Source organism: Eupeodes corollae, chromosome 1, assembly GCF_945859685.1.
Source record: "Eupeodes corollae chromosome 1, idEupCoro1.1, whole genome shotgun sequence".
Taxonomy (NCBI): Eukaryota; Metazoa; Arthropoda; class Insecta; order Diptera; family Syrphidae; genus Eupeodes; species Eupeodes corollae.
Window position 1 is genome coordinate 52,964,145 of NC_079147.1, and position 17,024 is coordinate 52,981,168.

Consider the following 17,024-nt stretch of genomic DNA (forward strand, 5'->3'; position numbering starts at 1 on the left):
CGTACTGAGGAAAGCCGGAAAAAGTTCAAACAAGCCAGGAAGGCCTGCAACGCCCATATTCGACGGACCAAATTTTTACATGACCAAAATTTACGGCAAAAAATACTGCAATGTCCCAAAGGCAGTAAAAATTTTTGGTCATTTGTAAAAAACATGAGGAATTCTTCCTCTTCTTCGGTTCCTACGCTCGTTGTTAATGACACTCCTTTTGTTAGCTCTTTAGAGAAAGCTAATCTCTTTGCTAGGCAGTTCGCCGCCAATTCTACGCTGCCAGTGAGTGTTATGACTTCGCCTGTACCTGAGCGAGTTAGTGATTCTATGGGACCAATCTTTTTTCGCACTCGTACTGTGGCAAGAGTCCTAAGAGATCTAAACACACATAAATCCGCTGGTCCGGATGGTATCCCCGCTATTGTTCTGAAGAGGTGTTCTTCAACGCTGGCAAAACCACTGCGTAAGCTTTTTCATCTGTCCTACTCCTCAGGTCTCGTTCCGAGCGGATGGAAAACGGCATTTGTCCAGCCTATTCCCAAAAAAGGCGAATCTTCCTCGCCCTCTAACTACCGACCGATTGCACTTACGTCCCTTCTTTCCAAGGTCATGGAAACGCTGATTAATTATCAGCTCAAGAAATATCTTGAAGATCGAAAGCTTCTTAATGACCGGCAATACGGCTTTCGTAGCAATAGGTCCTCTGGTGATCTCATGGTTCATCTCACCGAACAGTGGAGCAAATCTTTACATCGTTTTGGAGAAAGTAAGATTATTGCACTTGATATTTCAAAAGCATTTGATAGGGTTTGGCATCAGGCTCTCTTATCGAAAATGCGTGCATTCGGTTTTCATGAATCCCTGCTTCATTGGATTAGTAATTACCTTTCGGATCGTTCAATACAAGTAGTATTGGATGGATTCAAGTCTGAAAACCATAAAATAAATGCTGGTGTACCGCAGGGCTCTGTTTTATCTCCAACACTCTTTCTCATTTTTATTAATGATCTTCTGTCTGCAACATCTAATCCAATACATTGTTTCGCTGACGATAGTACTCTTAGCTTTTCATATTCGTTTTCAGACTCACATCCCTCTTCTTCGGATGTGGAACTGCAACGACAAAATATGATAAGCTCATTAAATTCCGACATAAGCAGCATTGTACAATGGGGAATAAAAAACCGCGTGGAATTTAAAGCTTTGAAAACCCAATGCTGTCTTTTATCGTTAAAGCGAGATATACCCCCATTGCCATTATCCATGGATGGCACTTGCATCAATGAGATGGAACACCTCGATATTCTCGGTATGTGTGTCAGCAACCACCATTTGTAGAACGTCACATACGCGATGTCGCCAAAAATGTCGCAAGGTGTTTGGGTTTTCTTAGGCGATGCAAGAAATATTTCACCCCTTCTGATCTGGCTGTTATCTACAAGACTTACATACGTCCAAAGCTTGAGTATAACTCCCATCTCTGGGCTGGTGCTCCTGCAACTTACTTAAGCCTCTTGGATAGTATTGAACGTAGCGAGCATTTAAATTGATAGGTGATAATATCATCATAAGTTCATTTACTTCGCTTGAACATCGTCGTAAGGTCTCTTGTCTGCCCCTTTTTAACTGTTATTTTAACGGCTTATGCTCTAGTGAAATAGCCAGTTGCATTCCTCCCCTTAAACAGTTCAACCGTAATACTCGCGCTTCTAGGAATGCTCATCAGTATACCCTCGAGCCCAACTTCGGTCGTAATGTCAAATACAGAGATTCGTTCTTTAGCCGTACTACGCGAGTGTGGAATGCCTTACCACACTCTGTCTTTCCTAGTCATTGCAATATTCAGGAATTCAAAACCAATGTGCACCGACATCTCCTTTTAAACCCTCTCTCCTCTTCCTAGTGCTCACACTGTGCATCTGCAAAATAAGGGTAGTAATATCCCCTTGAGTGTGTGTTTATTATAAAAAAAAAAAAAATATTAGCCAACTCTTCTAGCTTAGTTAATAAGGGGGAGGAGTTTCAGACTCAAAACTTATGGTGCACGAAAATACTCCAATATCGATTTATATTTTTAAAAATGGAGTTGCATGGAAGAGCTGCAACATTGCAACATGCATTAATGCCTCTTAAAAAATGCTTGATTATTTTAATACCGAAATGAAACATCTTATTGGAAAACTTGATGATTTTCAAGCAAGTAACAAAGCATCGTTGAAAAAGACTGATAGTTGAAACATTCTCATCTTGAGTAGTTTTCTACTTAGCAATTTTTGTGTTTATTAGACGTGGATGGACCAACTTAGGCCAGGTTGAATGGGGTTCATTTCATTAACTTTTGAAAAGTTCGATCTTCACTAATGCAGAAGACTAGGGGTAAAACAGTCGATAGGTATTGCTGATTCGGTTACCTTAACATGGTATTATTTTTTGCCTGAGGGTGTTAATACCCAGTTCTGCTAGGACTGATATTATTCTTCTGACCTATTCGTAACAAGGGAACACTCATTTTGCGTTTCTTTTTTAGGGGTAATCTTGACATAACAGACTTTTTACCACACGCCTCCTTTTTGGATGAATTTTTGGTCTCCGGTAAGAAAACGTTCGTAGCACTGGGACTTGTGTTGAGATGCTTCCAAGACGTTTCAAGTACCATGGTACTTTTTTGTGCATCCCAACCTGAAGTTCTCATTCTTGGGACATTCTTTTTTAAACCCAACTTTTCTCAAAGGACAAATGCCCGAATGTTCTAAAATCAATAAGTAAAAAAAAATATTTTAAGTTTTGTTTCAGTTTAATAATGATAGCTACGAATGTGAACCTTTTAACAAATACTTTCCATTTTATAAAAAAGTAAACATACAAAATAAAATTCCTATTTAAAAGTACAGACATATACAATTTTATTAAAAGCCATGAATCAAAAATACATATTGTTTAATTTTGGTAACCGGAAAACAAAGGAAAATTTACTTATGTTCAAGATTTTTTAGATTTATCAGAACACGATTTATTAGATTGTTCGGAACATGCCATTTGATAAAGGAATTGTATTAATGTCCTTGTTGGACGACCAGTCATACGATTTCTCAGGAGATATGGGATTGCACCTTCTCTGGTTATCATACCAACACCTCTGATATCTAAATGAGCCCAATCAGCAGTTGGTACAAATTCCTATAAAATTATTTTTTTTATTTAATTATATATTTTCAAATATAAAAAATAAAGTGTATCCTGCATATTTACGTTTAAAACAGCAGCAGCTAAACAGGAAGAAGCTAATCCAGTGCCAGTATTACTGATATCATAACTGATGCTATCTGAAAGAGTATGACCAATTTAAGACACAACGCAAATAGAGACTTTTTTATTTAAAAACTTACTTCGGACTTGAGATTTGTAATATTTCCACAAAGGCATTCTCCAGACCCTATCACCAGTTATTGAGCCTGCTTTTTGTAATTGCTTCCAGATGAAATGCGAGTTAGAGAATACAGCTGCTGCTCCACTACCAATACCCTTTATAACACCATTGCCCATTGTTCCCACATCAATAACCATTCGAGGCTTATAGGCTTTTTGGGCATAAACTAATGGATCTGCCATAACAACCACACCAGCTTTATTTGTTTGCTAAAATTTTGATCCCACTATATTGAAAAAAAACCTCTTCCTAAGACTGAAAACACAAATAAGACCTAACCTCGATTGCCAAAATTTGACCATTCAAGCAGGTTATCACATCTCCAGGCTTACACGACATTCCCGAAGGCATATTTTCACATAGAGGAATAACGGCTGCAATATTTATAGGAAGAGAGAGTGAAGCTGCAGCTCGAATTGCAGCAACTACAACTGCTGCCCCAGCCATGGAACCACGATATTGATCCATCTGTCTTGCTTTCCTCAAACAAATGCCACCACTATTTTTCGAAAATTAAATTTTCCAACCTTAGACCTTTACCAAGATGACTTTAAATTTTCTTACCTGTTAAATGTGATTCCTTTACCAACTAGCAGTACTGGCTTATCCTCAGGAGCTGTGCCACAATAGTTTATCTCAAGAAGAATTGGTGGCTCACAAGACCCCTTTGCAATGTAAAGGAATGAGTTCAAGTGGTTTTGTTGTATCCAATCCATAGCCCGAATTTCTACGGTCATACCACAAGGGCAAAGGGCATCGACAGTAGCCTAGGGAAAGAAGACTTACCTATCAATCGAGTGTACATATTTTGTTTTCCCTCAAAATTCACCTGAGCAAATAAAGTTGGTGTCATAAGATTACTTGGGGCATCTGTGAGCTTTCTTGCCAGATTTTGGGCATCGGCTTTGAAGATACCTCGAGTCCATGCGTTAGTTTCGGATGAATCGTACAATTCGAGCTTGGGAACGTTAGTTTTTTCGTTTTTTTTCTTATTTTCCTGATATCTGTATATAGAGAGGCCACTTCCTTCAGCTGCTTGTTCGGGATAGTCCATGGAATCAACATAAACTTCAATGCAACCCTGCATTTGAAGCTTTCTAGCTCCAACGCCAGCAGCAGCTCGAACGTTCTCCTGTAAAAATAAGGTACATTTCAGTTTTTGGAAACAATTTATTAATAGAATCATCATACCAATCCCTCATCGAGCATTTCAAGTTCATTAAAGCCCGCTCCTTCACGTCCTAGCCCAACTACAGCCACGGACCTGTATTCAGAATCGACATTGTTGAAAACGTTTCCGGTTCCAATTTTTCCCGTAAGTTCAGATCTAGGAATAAAATTAATACAAATTAAAATCAATTACACTTTTGGTAATCGAGGAGACCACATCTTACTCTTTTATCAGGTGCATAAGTGTTCCCTGAACTTTTTCATCGAACTTTTCACCACTTGTTGTCAGTTTAACAGGCTTGTCATCTTCTTTTTCGTACAGTCCCAAAACTAAACCTTTCTAAAAAGTTAATAATTTTATTTAAATTAAAAAGAAAAATTATAGAAAAAAAATGTAAATGTTTTGAAAGGATTACCGAAACTTTGTGTTGATCATCGGATGAAATAAAACGACGAAAATTTTGGAAATTCAAATGTTGTTTTTCAGGATTTGAAATTGAACGGATTGTCCTGAGCGATCTGTATATTGTTCGAAGTGCCATTTTTTAATATTTATATTAAAGAAATGCTTTTAATTTATGTTAAAAAAATATACAACAATTGATCTTGAGAAAATTTTAAGTTAAATAAATTGATTCAGAATTTTATTTGAAGTGAAAATTCAAAGCATGTTTGAAATTTTTACAAATTCTACTATCAAATTATGTTTTTTTTATAGAGTAGGAAGTACCAATTTATCATACGTGCGGAATTTGGCAGAAGTGTAGGACGAAATATGGAAACCTCAAGATTTTCCATTCCAAGGAGGTCGAGGGCGTGGCAATTATCCATGTAGATACTGAAAAAGTAGTGAAATTTCGTCAAGAAATTATTGCATTTATTATGTGAAATTAAGTTAAAGTTGGAGTCTTCGGAAGTATCTGTAAGTTTCTGCTTTTTCTAGGTTACAATTTCTGTCTCGCTAAAGAAAACATGTACAACATTTATTCAAAAAATCTTGTATCATAACTTTATTTCAGCGAATAATATAAAACGTATCCTAAATTAATAAAATCTCTTGCTCTGTGCTAATTGGTTTTGAATTCCTGAATATTGCAATGGCTAGGAAAAACAGAGTGCGGCAAGGAATTCCACATTCGCGTAGTACGGTTAAAGAACGAATCTCTGTACTTGACAGTACGGCCGAAGTTGGACTCGACTAACTTTCTCCAAAGCGATATTGATGAGCATTTCTAGAAGAGCGATTATTACGGTTGAACTGTTTAAGGGGAGGAATGCAACTGGCTATTTCTCTAGAGCATAAACCATTAAAATAACGGTAAAAGAGGGTGAGACAAGAATCAATACGACGATGTTGAAGCCACGTGAATGATCTTATGATGGGAATATCACCAATCAATCTAAATGCTCTGGGTTCAATACTGCCCAAGAGGCTTAAGTTAGTTGCAGGAGCACCAGCTCAGATATGGCAGTTATACTCAAGCTTTGGAGGTATATAAGTCTTGTAGATAACAGCCAGATCAGAAGGGGTAAAATAATTCTTGCATCGCCTAAGGAAACCCAAACACCTTGCGGCACTTTTGACGACATCGCGTATGTGGTCATTCCACAAATGGTGGTTGGTGACACACATACCGAGAATATCGAAATGTTCAGTCTCATTAATGCAAGTGCCATCAATGGATTATGGCAATGGAGGTATATCTCGCTTTAACGATACAAGACAGCATTGCGTTTTCGAAGCATTAAATTCCAAGCGGTTTCTTAATCCCCATTGAGCAATGCTGTTTAGGTCGAAATTTAATGAGCTTATCATATTTTGTAGGTGCAGTTTAACATCCGAAGAAGAGGGGTGTGAATCTGAAAACGAATATGAAAAGCTAAGAGTACTATCATCAGCGAAACAATGTTTTGGATTAGATGTTGCAGACAGGAGATCATTAATAAAAATGAGAAAAAGTGTTGGAGATAGAACAGAGCCCTGGGGCACACCAGCATTTATTTTGTGGTTTTCAGACTTGAATCCATCCAATACTACTTGTATTGAACGATCCGAAACGTATAATGACTAATCTAACGAAGCAGGGATTAGTGAAAACCGAAGGCACGCATTTTCGATAAGAGAGCCTGATGCCAAACCCTATGAAATGCTTTTGAAATATCAAGTGCAGTAATCTTACTTTTTCCAAAGCGATGTTACACCGTTCGGTGAGATCAACCGTAAGATCACCAGTGAATCTATTGTTTCGAAAGCCGTACTGACGGTCATTAAGAAGCTTTCGATCTTCAAGATATTTCTTAAGCTGATAATTAAGCAGCGTTTCCATGACCTTAGAGAGAAAGGACGTAAGTGCAATAGGTCGGTAATTTATTAGATGGTGAGGAAGAATCGCCTATTTTGGGGATGGGCTGGAAAAGGCAGTTTTCCACCCGCTCTGAAGGAGACCTGAGGAGTAGGACAGATGAAAAAGCGTTCGCAGTCAGCATTGAAGAACATCTCTTCAGAACAAAAGCATGGATACCATCCGGAAAAGCGTATTAATGAATGTTGAGATCTTTAAAAACTCTTGCCACAGTACGCGTGCGAAAAAAGATTGGTCCCATAGAATCACTAACTCGCTCAAGTACAGGCGGAGTCATATAACTCTTTGGCAGCGTTGAATTGGCGGCGAACTGCAAAGCAAAGAGGTCAGCTTTCTCTAGTGCCATTGACATCAAGCGTCAAAACCGAGGAAGAGGAAGAATTCCTCATGTTTTTTACAAATGACCAAAAATTTGTACTGCCTTTGGGACATTGCAGTATTTTTTGAAGTCATTTTTGGTCATGTATAAATTTAGTCCGTTGAATATGGGACTTGCAGGCCTTCCTGGCTTGTTTGAACTTTTTCCAGCTCATATCAGTAGGGTTGGCTTTCTTGTATTGCCTAACGGTTCTCTTAGGAACTATTTCTTTAACTGGACAATTTTGACACGAGAAATTTTTGGATATAACACAATGGCCCGATGTGCCTAGAGGAGATAGAACACTAACAGTCAAGAGTGTTTTTGTCTCTACCTTCCACGTCCGATATTCATGTGGGCTCGTTGACCAGCTGAGTTAGGTGGTTCAACTCAGCGAAGATCTCAGCACACACTCCATCGGGTGTTATCTGGCCTGAATGTTGAAGCCATGAAGTATTGTGTACATTGAAATCGCCCGTAACAATGATTTCAGTGCGAGGATAGGACGAAACAATTCTTTGGATGGAGTTAGACAAAGCATCAAATTCACGAGAAGTTGACACTCTGTCAGGGCTTCGATAAAGGAAGCAGTAGTAAATGATTTGCTTATTTTCGAAGAATTTAAACCCCATATAATTAAAAAAGGTATTCTCAAGTTTGCACACAGGAATGGTTGAGAGTTGTCAGTCACTAGGCCCTAGTTCTCAAAAGGACCCTTGCGCCACCCAATTTAATTTAATTTAATTTAATTGGTGCAAAAGATGTTTAAATGGTAGACATGTGCATTCAAGAGGACACAAGCGTCCACAGGTTTTTCTCAAAACCCAACTCTTTCTATCATCTCCTATTCTCACCTACCCGTGGTAAACATTGGGTGCGGAGTACCTCAAGTGGAGATTGAGTTTCAACCCTAGTGGAAAGTTCTTAGGGCAGCAAACGAGAGATGGTGGAGAGGTGTTTCCACTAAGGCACCTCTCTTTATTCAGACGGCAGCGGAGCAATCCCGAGATGGAATCAACGGTGGTGTCTACAGTTCCAGTAAGGTTGAACTAATTAGTGAACACCTTATAGGGCTTCTTCGACTTATCCGGAGCCCAGGCCTGTAAGGAGCGGTTTTATCCGGCTCCCCATCCTTGGAGTTATACTTAGGATCTGGCCCTCCAGGTTGGGGGTTGTGCGTCGGGGTGACTTCCTGGCCACAAAAAAGCTTTCAAAGTTGCGAAGCACCAACAAGCCTCGGATACGGACGGATTTACTGTTGACAACCAACGAAAACGAATAAAGGACAACGAACTTCGGATATGCACGTGGAATGTAAGGTCCCTTAACAGACCACGTGCGGCCGAAGAATTAGCGGAGGCCCTAGACTACTATAAAACAGACATCACCGCCATCCAGGAAATACGATGGGATGGGCCAGGCAAAAGAGCATGAAAAACTGCGATATTTACTGTGGTGACTGCTACCACGAAAACCAACAGCGCTTATTTGGATGCGGCTTCGTCATTGGAGCCAGACTTAGGCAAGAAGTCTTGAGCTATAGGTGCATCAATGAGCGCCTCATGATCATACGCATCAAGGCTAAATTCGGCAACATTAGCCTGATATGCGCGCACGCCCCACAGAAGAGAAAGACGATAACACCAAAGATATGTTCTTCGAGCTCCTAGACAAAACAAATGAGCAGTTCCTAGCTACGATATTTAAATAATCCTGGGCGATTTTAATGCCAACCTAGGAAGGGAAGACGTCTTTGGTGGAATTAATCGGGAAGAACATTTTCATACAGCACTTCCGACAACGGATTCAGGCTCATAGATTTTTCTGCGGGGCGAAACGTCATGGCAGCCAGTACGCGTTTTCCACACCTCAACATCCAAGAAACTTAGAGCTCTCCAGATCAATCTACCGTCAACCAGATTGACCATATTACGATCGACGACAGACACGCTTCCAGCATTATGGATGTCCGAACTTTCCATCTACTTGGACCATTACCTCGTTGTAGCCAAGGTTGCACTTTGGGTTTCCAGACCCAAGGCAAAACAAGAAGGTGCTGGGAGAAGGTACAACGTCGAACGGTTACAATCGCAAGAGATCGTTAAATCCTTTTTCGACCGAGTTACAAGTAACCTCTCTCGAAGTTCTCTGCCGCCAACACAATGTATCGAAATACAGTGGCAACATTGCCAAGACGGAATCAGCAAGCCGCCTATTTTGTGCTGGGTTTCAAGCAGCCACCAACAAGGAACCCACTGGAGCGGATAGCTTGAATGCAGAGCTTTTAAAAGCAGCTGGAGATAAGTTGGTTGGGAGCATACACCAACTTATCTGTAAGATATGGTCGGAAGAAAGCATGCCCGATGAATGGAACCTCAGTATTGTTTGCCCCATCCTGAAAAAAGGAGACCCTCTACACTGCACCAACTATAGAGGAATCAGTCTACTTAACATCGCCTATAAAATATTCTCTGCCGTACTATGCGAACGTCTTAAGCAGATCGTCAACAACTTGATAGGTCCTTATCAGTGTGGTTTTAGACCAGGAAAGTCCACAGTTGATCAAATATTCACATTACGATCCTGGAAAAAACCCAAGGACACCAAATCGACACCCACCATCTTTTCATCGATTTCAAGGCCGCATATGGCAGCTTCTACAGGGACGAGCTGTATAGAGCCTTGTCTAGTTTTGGCATCCCTGCCAAACTCGTCCAATTGTGCAGGATGACCATGGAGAATTCACGCTGCTCCATAAAGGTTGGAAACAACTTAACAGAACCTTTCGATATCAAATAAGGTTTCAGAAAAGGTGATGCGCTGTCATGTGATTCTTTTAACATCGTGCGAGGAACTCAGCGTGATGTCAATGGGGCCTTGGTGAGTATTGAGGCAGAGGGGACAAAAATGGGTTTAACGGTTAATGATGCAAAACAAAGTACATGCTGTCGCCAAGAAAGGACATACAACACCGACGTCTTGGTCAAAACGTCACAATCGACAGACGTAACTTTGAGGAAGGAATTCGTCTACCTAGGCTATGCTGTAAACGCAGAAAACAACACCAGTGCTGAGATCAAACGCAGAATAACTCTTGCAAATCGCTGCTTCTTTGGACTTAGGAGGCAGTTGAGAAGTAAAGTCCTCTCTCGAGGGACTAAAGTATCGATATATAAGACCCTTATTATTCCCGTCCTGCTATACGGTGCAGAAGCATGGACTATGACAAAAGCGAATGAAAGCACCTTGGGTCGCTTCGAGAGAACAGTTCTTCGTGTGATTTACGGCACCGTATGCATCGAAGGGGAGTGGAGGAAAAGATGGAACGACGAGCTGTACGGGCTGTACAGCGGCGTAGACTTAGCCAGAAGGCTGGTTCACGTAGAGCGCTTGGGAACCAATGCCCGGAGAGTCTTCGAACCCACACCCACAGTACATCACAGTACAGGAAAACTGCGGGTCAGGTGGCGCGCACAAGTGGAAAGTGACCTCACCCAACTTGAAGCTCGAAACTGGAGACATCTAGCTAGGGACGAAGATAGATGGAGAACATAGTTGGGTGAGGCCCTAGTTCACACAGGACTCTAGCGCCACCTTAAGTAAGTAAGTATAACAGATACGAACAAAATCAGGGAAGCTGTTTTTTATAAAATTTAATGAGCTTTACTTTTTAGAACAAAATTTGAGATACATTTAGTTTTCGAGATGAACGTGAAAAACTGAAACAATCTCCATGTTTCTCTTAACTGCCACTAGAGCTCTCGTCGGATTCTTGGGGAATTTTGTTTGGGTCATTACCAGACATCCCGTAGTAAGTGTGCAAAGTTTCAAAACGGTTGGATTTTTTTTTTGAAGTGAGAACCTTTATTAACTGGACTAGTGGGCTATGGAAGTAACTGAGTAACGACTAAATGGGGACTTATAGACTGTCTCAACTAAAAAACTCCCCTACAAGATTCATCATTTTCATACAGGATAATTGATGCAGAAGACAACTTAACGTTTAGGTGTGATCCGTAGTACCCGTAGTGTGACGCTGGACTTTCATGCCAGAGGTCTTGGGTTCAAACCCTGCTACAGAGTATATGATTTATAAATGTTAGGAGTTAAGGGATATGCATAGGTACATGATAGTTTACCTAGAGGATATATTTTTAAAAAATGTTTAAATTACCTTTCTTGTTAAATATACTGTACCTGTACTTATTTCGTTTTTAGAAGTATATTTTATTTAGATGTAATGTCATATAAGCACGGAATGCTTTTAAAATTTAAGTTTCAACAATGACTATCCTCATAACCTAGACAACATTAAGTTTTAATTAGTAAAATTATTATACGTTACGTACCCTATTTTACATTCATTATCATAAATCTGTCACGGAGTACGAATATAGATATGCAGTATGTACGCATTTATGTTTTATATAAATCTAACTGTAATGAAATGCTAGAACTAGGTCCTTGAGTTAGCATATATTTATCAAAACTATATTAAAAACTTCAGCTCCATTTTTTAACATTGGCAGACTTACAGAGAACTAACTGTGGTTCTTAATGCAAGGACGTCTTCTTTTTAATAGCCTTAATTACATGGTTATTGGTTATACCTTAGAACAGGGGTCGGCAAGTAGTTTTGAGAGCGGTCCAGATACGGTTGAAAACATTTAAATCGAGGTCCAGGAAAAAAAAACTAAAGTTTTTAATAACTTCCCATAGAAATTTATTGTAAAGTGTCCGATTTGTCAAATTGAAAATTTTGACATTTCTCGACGTTTCAAGATCCCTAGAGTCGAAATAAAAGATTTTTAGAAAGATGTCTGTGCGTGTGTGTGTACGTACGTTCGTACGTCTGTATGTCCGTATGTCCGTATGTCCGTATGTCCATAAGTCCGTGCGTTCGCGACGTTTTTTTCGTCTTCCATAGCTGAAGAATGTTGATGTTCAAATGGTAGACATGTGCATTCAAGAGGACTCAAGCGTCCTCAGGTTTTTCTCAAAACCCACCTCTGTCTATCAACTCCTACTCTCACCTCCCCGCGTTGAACATCGGGTGCCTAGTACCTTAACTGGAGATTGGGTTCCAACCCCAGTGGAAAGTTGTTGGGGCAGCAAACGAGAGAGGGGGGAGAGGTGTTTCCACTAAGGCACCTCTTTCTATCCAGACGGCAGCGGACGAATTCTCGAGATGGAATCAACGGTGGCGTCTTCAGTTCCAGTAAGGTTGAACTACTTAGTGAACACCTTATAGGGCTTCTTCGACTTATTCGGAGCCCAGGCCAGTAAGGAGCGGTTTTATCCGGCTCCCCATCCTTGGAGTTATACTTAGGATCTGGCCCTCCAGGTTGGGGGTTGCGCCGTCGGGGTGACTTCCTGGCCACGTAAAAATACCTTAAGTTTCGAAGCACCAACAAGGACAACGAACTTCGAATATGTACGTGGAATGTTAGGTCCCTTAACAGACCACGTGCAGCCGAACAATTAGCGGAAGCCCTAAACTGCTGCAAGGCAGATATTACAGCCATCCAAGAAGTGCGATGGGGTGGACCGGGCAAACGCAAACTAAAAGACTGCGATATCTACTGCGGCGACTGCTACCGAGAACAAAGACAGCGTCTATTTGGGTGTGGATTTGTTGTTGGAACTAGGCTCAGGCAAAAAGTCTTGAGTTTCAACAGTGTGAGCGAGCGCATCACGACAATCCGCATCAAGGCTAAATTCGCCAACATAAGCCTAATATGCGCGCAAGCCCCAACAGAGGAGAAAGATGAAGACACCAAAGACATATTCTTTGAGCTCTTGGACAAGACATATGAGCAGTGCCCTGGCTATGATATTAAAATTGTCTTAGGAGATTTTAATGCCAAGCAAGGAAGAGAAGACATCTTTGGTGGCATAATCGGGAGATACAGCTTGCACGACACTACCTCCGACAACGGATTCAGGCTGGTCGATTTCGCTGCGGGGCGAGACGTTCTGGAAGCTAGTACGCAGTTCACGCGTCTTAATATCCACAAGGGGACATGGAAATCTCCTGATCAATCAACCGTCAACCAGATTGACCACATTGCGATCGACGCACGACACTTCTCCAGTATCCAGGATATCCGAACATAACGAGAGGCCAACATTGACTCGGACCACTACCTCGTTGTAGCCAAGGTACGGCTACGGATATCACGATCCAAGCCAAAACAAGGAAGTACTGTGAGAAGATTCGACGTTAGACGGCTACAATCGCAAGAGACTGCCATGTCCTTTTCCGATCGAGTCTCTAATAACCTCCTAAGGAGTCCTATGCTTCCTGCATTAAGCATTGAAAACCAGTGGCAACATTGCCTTGCAGCCATCAGAGATGCCGCCTCTGAAGTGCTAGGTTTCACACGGCCACCACAGCGAAACCCCTGGTTTGACGACGAATGCCGGCAAGCGCACGCAGCGAAACAAGAGGCATACAAAATGGCGCTGCACAAAAGGACCAGAGCTGCTCGCGAGCTCTACGAGCAGAAGAGGAGAGAGGAACACCGGCTTCTCAGACGGAAAGAAAGAGAGCATGAGAAGAGCGCGATCGAGGAGATAGAGGGATGTCACAACAGGAATGAGGTTCGTAAATTTTACCAAAAGGTAAAAAAACCTCCCAAGGGTACCAGCCACGAATCGAAGCCTGTGAAGACGATCAGGGGAACATCGCAGTAGAACCGCAGTCTATGTTGAGAATATGCAAAGACAACTTCTCCAAATTATATACCGGCATGCCGAACCGAATTCCGCTGTAAGGGAGATAGAACCACTCAACCTTGGCGACGCAAATAAACAATTCCGCCTACCCGACCTTGATGAAGTGAAGATAGCTATATCTAAACTGAAGTCAAACAAAGATGCTGGGGCTGACGGCATCGCTGCCGAACTATTCAAAGCAGCAGGCGATGCCTTGGTAGAGAGCATGCACCAACTCATCTGCAAAATATGGTCGGAAGAAAGCATGCCCCATGAGTGGAATCTCAGCATAGTGTGCCCGATACATAAGAAAGGAGACCCTCTAAACTGCTCCAGAGGCATCAGTCTCCTTAACATTGCGCATAAGATCCTCTCTGCCGTATTATGTGAACGTCTAAAGCCGTTCTTCAACAACCTAATTAGTCCTTATCAGTGTGGCTTCAGACCAGGAAAGTCCACTATCGCCCACATATTCCCATTGCGGCAGATCTTGGAAAACACCCAGGAGCTTCAAATCGATACCCACCATCTCTTTATCGACTTTAAAGCCGCGTATGACAGCATCCATAGGGAAGAGCTCAACCGAGCAATGTCTAGTTTTGGAATCCCTGTCAAACTTATCCGTTTGTGCAGAATGACGATGGAGAATGCACGCTGCTCTATCAAGGTCGGAAAAGATCTTACCGATGCATTTGATGTCAAAAAAGGTTTTAGACAAGGCGATGCACTGTCATGCGACTTCTTCAACATAGTTCTGGAAAGAATTGTGCAAAACTCAACTGTCAACACTAGAGGCACAATCTTCCAAAGGTCCATCCAATTACTCGAATACGCAGATGATATTGACATAATTGGAAGATCAAAGCGTGATGTGAGCATTGCGATGAAAGCGAAGAAGATGGGTTTAGTGGTCAATGAGGGCAAGACCAAGTATATGCTGTCATCAAAAAAGGACAAAACGTAACCATGGACTTTGAGGTACTTAAGGACTTTGTCTACCTAGACACAGCTGTCGTATTTGAGTGAAGTTGCTCATACATTTTTATAAATTTTGCTGATAAACCGGTACTTAAAAGTTTAAATAAAAATGAGCTTCGGTTGATATATCGAAGGCTGCTTTAAAATCAACGAAAAATGCATAAAGGTTTGTTTTCTTCTCTATAAAGCGTCTAGCAACACTAATGAGAGTAAAGATTTGGTCCACTGTGGAGAGATTAGCACGAAACCTAGCTTGGAAACAGCTTATTTTATTATTACTTTCAGTCCAATTAGCAAGTCTTAAGTAAAAAAATTGAGTGAATAGCTTCCGCAGTGAACTAAGGACAGGAATTCCCCTATAGTTTTTAGGAAGGTTTGGGTCACCCTTTTTAAAAACTGCAGAGATGGAGGAAGACCGGAAAGAATTTGGGATATCTTCCTTATCAAAAATTCTGTTAAACAAAACTTAAATATCTTCAAGAAATTGTGAGCTGGCATTTTTGTAAAACTCAGCCGGGATGCCATCTAAACCCGGACCTTTGCTGTCTTTCATTTTATTTAATGCAATAAGCAGTTCATGCATGGAGAATGGAGCATCTAACTCTTCAATGTAAATGAACGGTAACGCAAAGCTTACAGATATTTGATTTGGATCCGCCAGTAGAAGTGTTTCAAAATACGATGCCATTTGACCTCTTTATTTCTCAATAGGACCAAATTCGGCTCCTTATCATCTTAACATCAAACCAAGTACCTAATGCCAACTTTAACTCAAGTGTCATAAAGAATCCAAATTGAAATTTAAAACAAAAATCAATCTCACCACACAAAACAATACCTACCACACTAAAAGAACTACGCTGTCTTACGCTACGCCTTGCCCTTAACTTTCACTCAAATCCAACTTCCATCCACTTTCAATCCACACAAAAACTACTCAAGCGCATTCAAAAATCTATCTTCGTCTTTTCCAAAAAATGTTCTTCCCGATGCATGCCTTCATGCCGGTCCGGCGGCGGCCGGCAATGTGGTGCTGCAGTGTCAGCGCCCGCCGCGCCAGTGCCAGCGATGATGATTAGATACTCAAGCCTATGTACAGTACATTGATTATTATTAATCTAACATTTGGAATTCCTTGAAAAATACAGCAGCTGCTTCTCTATCCCCAATTCTCAATTGATCAAACTCCACCATCAAGCTTCAAGGAACACATAGCTTCTCCTATTCCTATAGCCCATAGTCCATACTCCATAGTCCCCAAATGAGGAGCAAGAGAAAAACCAAAACCAAGACATTATTACACTCAAAGTCATAACGATGATAGAACTTGTACTGAATGTGAATCTTTTCTGTTCTCTGTTGTTGCTGTTCTGTTGGATGACTGAGCTGAGTGTAAATGAACTTCAATCCAAAAAATTCAACACCAACAACAACAACGATTGGAAACCAAAACCTAAACCAAAATAAAAAGATTGAATTTGTTGTGTACTTTATTCGTTCTCCATAGAAAAGCGGGGGCTCTCGTATAAAAAGTCGTTCAAGTTCTGAATTTAATTCAGTTGAAATCCACGTTTGTTGCATTGCGGACAAATTTTGCGGAGACCTCTCTCGAGTACATTGTTCCAGTCATAAATAAGGACTTTTATTTATTCTTCATACAAATCTCAAGCCTCTTTAAGGAAGACACCGATAAAATTTGTTTTTGTAATTAATTTTTAAAGATATAAGTGCAATTTTGTGATCAACGGTTTTTTGAAGAAGCCGGTGGTGTTGAACGTGCTCAAAAGTGTGTTAAAATTCAAAAATCTTTTTCTTTTTTTCCAAACACAAGAACAACAAAAATAAATTAATTAATCATGGTGAGTTTAAGTAATTTAGGAATCAATTTATTTCAATTATTTAAAAGTGATTTAAATTAATTTATTTCTCGTCCATGGATATTATATTATGTAGAAGAAAACTTAATTGTTGTTTGAAATTTGTTTAATATTTGTTTTAACGGTAGGTAATGAAAAAGTGG

The 17,024-nt window shown here is 40.6% G+C and overlaps 2 protein-coding genes across 2 annotated transcripts in view; one reads left to right on the top strand and one right to left on the bottom strand.

The window, feature by feature from the left end:
* Positions 1-2,869: 2,869 nt before the first annotated feature.
* On the bottom strand, positions 2,870-5,245 carry LOC129940275 (cytosol aminopeptidase-like). Its single transcript, XM_056048562.1, has 9 exons — positions 5,005-5,245; positions 4,813-4,928; positions 4,610-4,745; positions 4,248-4,550; positions 3,983-4,185; positions 3,698-3,917; positions 3,378-3,627; positions 3,241-3,314; positions 2,870-3,168 (listed from the first exon to the last, which is right to left on the bottom strand). Exons 1-9 carry the CDS (start codon positions 5,128-5,130, stop codon positions 2,971-2,973), a joined length of 1,626 nt encoding a protein of 541 aa, XP_055904537.1. The 5' UTR covers positions 5,131-5,245; the 3' UTR covers positions 2,870-2,970.
* An 11,297-nt stretch (positions 5,246-16,542) lies between these two features.
* LOC129953935 (tubulin alpha-2 chain) overlaps positions 16,543-17,024 on the top strand; it is a 51,461-nt gene continuing 50,979 nt past the window's right edge. The window contains exon 1 of the mRNA XM_056067483.1: positions 16,543-16,863. Within this exon, the coding sequence (XP_055923458.1) occupies positions 16,861-16,863 (3 nt within the window). The 5' untranslated portion in view covers positions 16,543-16,860. The remainder of the gene's footprint in view (positions 16,864-17,024) is intronic.

Excerpts from the sequence above, each read along its gene's own strand:
- LOC129940275 (XM_056048562.1), bottom strand. The coding sequence starts at position 5,130 with ATGGCACTTCGAACAATATACAGATCGCTCAGGACAATCCGTTCAATT. Across the intron at positions 3,628-3,697 it reads GTCAAATTTTGGCAATCGAG|CAAACAAATAAAGCTGGTGT; the intron begins GTTAGGTCTTAT and ends TCAAAATTTTAG. Across the intron at positions 3,315-3,377 it reads TTACAAATCTCAAGTCCGAA|ATAGCATCAGTTATGATATC; the intron begins GTAAGTTTTTAA and ends ATACTCTTTCAG.